Source organism: Sceloporus undulatus, chromosome 10, assembly GCF_019175285.1.
Source record: "Sceloporus undulatus isolate JIND9_A2432 ecotype Alabama chromosome 10, SceUnd_v1.1, whole genome shotgun sequence".
Classification (NCBI taxonomy): Eukaryota; Metazoa; Chordata; class Lepidosauria; order Squamata; family Phrynosomatidae; genus Sceloporus; species Sceloporus undulatus.
The window spans coordinates 4,084,908-4,092,144 of NC_056531.1; the positions used below are offsets into that span (position 1 = coordinate 4,084,908).

Genomic DNA, 7,237 nt, shown 5'->3' on the forward strand with positions numbered 1-7,237 from the left:
TTTCTCACAGCCTGACAAAATAAAACGATGAAAGCACAGGAAATATGGACTCTTATGTATATGAAAAGGATGCCGATGAACTACTTTGTTCATTTGAATGTCGTCACTCTGAGGCCTCTTCTAAAACTTGCCTCTGCCCACCACAAAGGAAAGGATATCTTCCCCAGCAGACCACAAGACAGAGGGGAACTTCTTAGTGATAAACCCTTATCTAGCTTTCGTTGGACATGATTTTCGTTTTGGGGAATGTATTGTACTATATCAAGTGCCAGCGTCTAACTTTCTGAATAACATGGCTTTTGAAATGTTGGTAGAAATTGATCCTGCCTGTGTGAAGTCAAAGGGAAATTTAAACCAAGAATAGGGATGCTCTATGACCAAGAAAGGTAACTGAATCACAGAATCGTAGAATCACAGAATCCGAGTTGGAAGGGCCATCCAGTCCAATCCTCTGCCACGCAGGAAGACACAGTCAAAGCACTCCTGACAAATGACCATCCAGCCTCTGTTTAAAAACCTCCAAAGAAAGAGACTGCACCACAAAGGCAGCATGTTCAGGTCAAACAAGCAAACAAAGAAGAAAATAAGAAGATGGAAGTACTGTGTATACTCATATACTAGAAATTTTAGTCCAAGCACTGAGCAGAGAAACCTAGGTTGACGTAAATACCGTACTTACAAAGGAACCATTCCCTTCTCTGAGCAGAGTGACAAAAGGCGAGAGCTTAGAAGCACCTAAAAGCTGCACCGACCCCCCTCTACTCTCTCCATTGTGTTGCTGCTTCTGACCTTTTTGAAAGCCTGGGTAGGAAAATGGCAGCGGCGGAAGCTCTTTGGTGCTTCCCCTCAAAGGAGTGCTGAGAGGAATCGAGCTTTGAAGGATTTGAATAAGACATCTGCGCATGTTTGTCGGCTTCTCTGGGTTAAAGTCAGGCAAAGTTAGGCTATAATAACTGCTAATGTAATTGCCATTTTCTTTGCTTTGCATTTGCATCCTTTTTGGCATGTGTACATTTTTCTAGCTTCACCTGTGCCTAGTTGCCTCCCTCAAACATTGCATAGCCGCCACTGACTTCTGAGCGCACAGTTATGCCTGTCACAATTTCAGTTCTTTGGCACTGTTTTCCTTTGCTTCATCCATTACATCCTTTGTTACATGCCCCTAACTTTTACCCCTGACTTATCTATGGATCATATCAAAATTCATGATTTTGGTCCCCAAACCTGCCCTTGACTTATACATGAGGTCAACTTACAGTTGAGTATATACAGTAATACACTGAAGAACTAGGCAAAACTATGTGAGAACTATACAAAAGAGAAGAAAAGATGACAGATTCCTTCAGAGTACAACCTTTTATAAAGCACTAGAGAGTGTATTATGTAACATGCTTTATGTACTGTATGTAAGCTCCCTCGATCTGCAGGGAGAGGTGGGGTACAAATAAATTATTATTATTATTATTATTATTATTATTATTATTATTATTATTAATAATCACCAGGAACAGGTGGCAAATCAATAGAGCTGTTTCAAGCTACACAGGCAGAATCATTCAAATTCTAACTAAAATCTGTCAACAAACATGAAAATAAAAACAACAGCCCATAAGCTAGGAGTACTAAATATACATTCTGGTTCCCAAGAAAGGGGACACCAGGGATCGTGGTAACAATTAGACCACTGCATTAATATCTTATGTGAGCAAAGTGATAACTCACGAATTTACAACATAGACTTTATGGAGCAAGAAATGCCAGACGTTCAAACTGGGGTCAGAAAAGGAAAAGGCACAAGAGATCATACTGCAAGCATATGTTGGATAATGGAGTGTGCCAATGAATTTCTGAAGAAAGCCAGTTTCTGTTTTATAACCTTTGATTGTGTACACCACGAAAAACTATGGACTGCCCCAAAAGAAATGGGTGAGCCATAATGTTTGATTGTCCACATGCATAACTTATACTTAGGACAAGAGACGACTGTCAGAACACAACGGGGAGAACCAAAATGCTTTCCAAGTGTCAAGGGCATTAGACAAAGCTGTGCTTTATCTCCATGTTTAATTTACATGCACAACACGTGACAAGGAAAGTGGGATTCGACTCAGAGAACGTTGGTGTGAAAACCGATGGAAGTAACACCAGCGATTTCAGATATACAGACGATACCATCCTACTAGCAGAAAATATCAAAAGCTTGAAAAATCCACTGATGAAAATTTAAAGAAGGGTTACAGCTGAACAGATTCAAGAAATCAAAGAAGACTCAAAGTTGGAAGGGCAGCTAGGAAAGGACTAGATAAGATCTTCAAGCGTAAAGACACATCTTTGAATACTGAAGTCAGAATCACCCCTACCCTAGCATTTCTAATTTCTATGCATAGCAGTTCAAGCTGGGCAGTGAAGAAGCTGAGAAACTCATCTAAAAAGTGGTGCTCGAGGAGAATTCAATGGATACCAGGGACCATTGAGAAGACCAATAAATGGGTCTAAGAGCAAATTAAATCTGAACTCTCCCTAAGAGCCAAATGAACTACACTGAGGATATTGTATTTTGGACATATCATGGGATGACGGGACTCACTGGAAAAGATGATAATGCTAAGGAAAATGGAAGGCAGTAAGAGAAGAGGAAGAGCATATTTCAGATGGATTGCTTCAATAAAGGCAAACACGGCTGTCTTGATTTTGAAAGACCTGTTGATGACTGGGGCTCTTGAAAGTCTCTTGCATGACAGCACATAACAACAACAACAACATCACCACCATCAACAACAACAACTTGCCATCCAAGATTCGTTTGACTGGAGACACAAGAACTGAGCCCAGGACCTCCTGCATTGAGAGGCATGTAATCCATCACTGTGAGCAGCATGAAGGGAAACTCTAGAGCTCCGTAACTACTTTTGCCCATTCATCATACATTGGATGGCAGGCATGGGAGCCAGGACAACACATGGGTTTGCTCTATTCCTGTTTGGCACAACAGGGGGGAATCTAATTGGAGATGGCAGAGGACCAAAGCATGCCTGGATCTTGGCTCAAACACACCGGCTGCTGTATCTAAGGTGTATTATTTGAGATGGAACTTTGGCTTCATGCAGAAGCAGATGTCTATATATCTACAAAGCTATTCCACCCGCGCTCAGGATGAAAACACTTTGACATCTCAAATGCAGCTGTTTTCTTCTGGCCTTTCCCTGCCCTGACATACATTAAGTGTGTGTGTGTGGGGGGGGGGGGGGGGGGGATAACTTGTACCCTTTTTCGTGAAGTAGCATTTTTTGGGGGGGGGGGGGATTATTACTGTTTATCAAGTCCCCGAAACCAGAGCAAGAGAGACAATGTTGATACGATCCGTCATCCAAATGAGTGCTGTTGGCTTTCAACCGGCCCACAAAAGGCCAAGCTGAAAAGGGTGACTAAATCAATAGGAAACATATTGCAATCTTTAAAGCTGCCAAGCCAAAAAAAAAAAAAAAAAAAAAAGAGAAACAACGAAAAAAGAGAGAGAAAAGACAAGAATTATGACCCCTAATTCATACACTCCTCTCATCCAAACTGCCCCTACCCTTGGATGGCGCTTCATGTGAAAAATAAAAAATCAGGGAGAGGAAAAGAACAAGCCATCTGCGTGAGACAAGTGAGCCAAATGGGCAAAGTTCCCAGCCCTCGAACCAGCAAAAGCCTTCACATCCTGAGAAGGTAGTGGCAGGGCGATGCATGTGGAGGGGAGAATGCTTTGGCTGGAATCGATCCAGAGTGATAAAGGCGAGCCAAAAGACCTGTGGGGCAAAGAATGTCTCATGCAGGATGCACGGCTAGCTTGCAAGACTAGGTCATGAAGCGGATCAGGATGGCTTGGGTTCTGAACCTGTTAAGCAGAGCTGGCTCTTTTCTTGGGCTGCATCTCCAAAACCGCCCCTACCTTGGAAAAGGGTATAGGTGGAAATGAGAAAGGCACCCTACCTCAAACTTTTCTACTGGATCAATCACACTCTCTGTTCACCAAGACGTTGCTCGTTTTTTAAAAAATCTTACAATTATGACCGCTTAGCACTGTGAAAGTTCATTTCTGGGCATATCCCTCTCCACCTAAACAATATTTCAAATTCTGCGACAAGGAAATGCAAAGGCGCAACAGGGCAGAGAGGGTGAGCATGCAAAGGGTTACATTAACTGGCTTAGATGTTGTTTGCTTTGCTTCTGGGTCTAATTTTATCTCCCAGGAAATGTGCTCCTTCTATTCCTTCAGTAGTTGGTGGATGAATAGAAATGGCTCATACGTTGAAGACGACAACATGAAATAGCTGAGGGTAAAGGGCAAACAAACAAATAAAAATGTCCTGCCTCTACAGACCATTAGGCTGTGTTTGCATCCAAGCAAATTGGGGCAATTTGCATGACATAGGAAAATGTAGGGAAGCAGATTTTGGCTAGGAGATTTAGAAGAGATTTCATGACAACACAAGCCATTTAGTAATGGAACAGAATACTTCCAGGATGTGTCAGAAACTTCTTTGGAGGCATTTATGCAAAGATTAGATAACCCTGTGCCAAGGGATGCTGTAGTGGCATCCTGAACTGTAAACAGGGATGGAAGACCTCAAACCACTGCATGCTTCTTGTTCTTCTTCTTCTTTTTGTGAAAATAAATTCTTCATTAAAAAGCAACTTGTATTTTGTACAAATATTTTGCATTATTATTGATGCAATGCAATGTCCCTTGACATTATATGTTGGAGGACATCATAAGGAACTTTGGTAAGCTCCTGCTAGAGCAAGCCACAACTTAGTGCACTTGCTCTGTCTGCAGAAGAACTGAGATTCAGACCCTAGCATCTCCAATAAGAAGGTCATGAGAAAGCAGGGCTTGGAAATCTTGGACAGCTCCTCCCTATTGCAGAACATGATACTGGGCTAGAAGGACCAATGGTTTGATCCAGTGTGAGGTATGTCCTCGCTGACAGTTCATCCGCTCCTGAATCCTTCACAAGGCAGGATAAAGTGCTCACTCACAATTCCACCGATACCTGCTCCTTGTGCAAACTAGGCACTTATGATGTTCAGCAAGAGAATACTGGGGGCAGTGGGAATAAGGAGAAGTTACTTGACCTTCCTTTTCCAGGTAGTGTGAACATAGTCCTTGAAATCCTGAACTACATACTGTTCACAGTTTTTTAAATAGTTCTTTAGTGTTCTACTAAAGGCTAGAAATTTGTGCATGTGTGCTGTGCAGGTAGAAAAGAGCAGTAATCTAGTAACCGGGAAAAGCTTCTTAATTGCCATCTTCACCTTACAAGGATTCTCTTATAACAAGGTTGTGAGTTCAGTACCAGCCAGGGGCTCATGGTCAACTCAGCCTTGCATCCTTCCGTAGGTCACTAAAATGAGTCCCCAGCTTACACACTGTAAACCGCTTCAGGAGTGCATAAATGCACCGATAAGCGGCATAGAAATGTACTTGCTACTGCTATTCTAAAATGATAGATAGATAGATAGATAGATAGATAGATAGATAGATAGATAGGCAAAAGGACTTTTGAACATGCATTATAAACTTTCTAACCATCATAGCTCCCCAAGTGTTTTGCCTATCAATAGCAAGAAGGCGCAGGGAAGAGGATGGAAAGCTGAAAAATTCCTATCAGGTGTACCAGCCACTTCCACTGTGGATGAAAAGGAGACATTTACAGGAAGGCTTGCCCTTCTAGTCAAGACATCGGCATTGACTGTATGAGAAATAATGGCTTTGGCTGAGTGCTAAGAGTCTGGAGACAGAACAAGATGGTTCACCACCACCCTTCATGCAATAGTGGCAGTGACATTAATAAAAATGATCTCCCGCGTCCGGCCCTTGAGGTTGGGGCAAGCTATTCTGTGTCACTCCTTTTCAATCCTTCCCCTGTTGTCATCTTCACCTCTGCCCCTGACACCCAAATGCACTCACCAACTTTATCGACAGCAGTAGGGCTTCTGTTCTGGACACTGGGGCTGCTGCTTAGCGGGGGCTCCTTTTCAGCCGGCTGTTGCTGGGGTTGTTTGCTCTGGGCCGACTCCTCCAGGGCCAACTCATGGGCGATTGTGATTTGCTGCTTGTAAAGAGCCAACGCATGGTGGGGCACCTGGGGCTTTGCACTTCCACTTTGCAACACTCCCTCCAACAATCCTTCTGAAATCTATAGGGAAGGTGGTTTGGGGGGGGGGGAGGTGGTTTAGGAGGAAAAAAGTTTTTGTTATTTGCAGCTGGCACATACAAACATACACAAACATCCAAAAGGTCACATTTCAGGTGCTCCATGGAGTTTTTTAATTTTTTAAAAAAACCAAATTTGCCCCCGCAGCCTTAGAAACAGTCAAGAGAACTAGAAAAGCAGAGCATACACCCCTACAGATTGGCAGGTACCCTTCTTGTTTCGGACAAATTCAAGGTTGCTCTGGTAAACCACAACATTCACCCCAAACACAATATTTCACAGAGGCCAATGCCACATAGGCATTCAGAAAGCTACAGATTCAAAACTCACAGAGGGTCCCACAGCCTCTTTTGACAACTTGCTACGGACCATACCCTGACGCTGATAAAACCGCTTTGTGATTGGTACCAGAATTCAGTTTTGAGCACTACTCACAATGGGTGGGATGGCAGCAGCTCTTTGCTTCAACTGTTTCAAGTCAAGTGGCTTTTGGGGTGAAGAATCGTTGGTCGCATTGAGGAGGCTGGGCCGTGGAGACAGCAACCTGAATGGAAACACAAAACCAATGATCAAATGCCAGAGATCCATACTTCCACAAAACCACTTCCAATGGCTGAGAAAGAGTGTACAGTACAGAACGATGGCTTACATAGGACTTCTCAGCACTCCAGATACTACTAACTTAAGTCCCCTGTAACTCACACTATCTCTTTTGACAGCTTGCTACAGACAATACATTGATGCAAAGCTTGGAAAAGCTACCAATGTCCATGCAGATGGATGTTACAGTATTAAAATGTATCACTCGTTAAAAGAATAAAATACAGTTAAAAAAGATAAAGGAGCCCTGGTGGCGCAGTGGTTAAATGCCTGTACTGCAGCCATTCACTCAAAACCACAAGGTTGCGAGTTCAAGACCAGCAAAAGGGCCCAAGCTCAACTCAGGCTTGCATCCTTCCGAGGTCGCTAAAATGAGTACCCAGACTGTTGGGGGGCAAATTAGCTTACTTGCAAATTAGCTTACTTGCTGTTCACCG

The 7,237-nt window shown here is 43.0% G+C and overlaps 1 protein-coding gene across 25 annotated transcripts in view; it reads right to left on the bottom strand.

Annotated features, from left to right (window-relative positions):
* Positions 1-7,237, bottom strand: part of NCOR2 (nuclear receptor corepressor 2) — a 284,263-nt gene that overhangs the window by 37,777 nt on the left and 239,249 nt on the right. For all 25 annotated transcript variants that reach the window (XM_042441337.1, XM_042441335.1, XM_042441357.1 and 22 more), the window contains 2 exons: positions 6,636-6,744; positions 5,954-6,182 (listed from right to left, as the gene is read on the bottom strand). In XM_042441337.1, the coding sequence (XP_042297271.1) occupies positions 5,954-6,182; positions 6,636-6,744 (338 nt within the window). The remainder of the gene's footprint in view (positions 1-5,953; positions 6,183-6,635; positions 6,745-7,237) is intronic.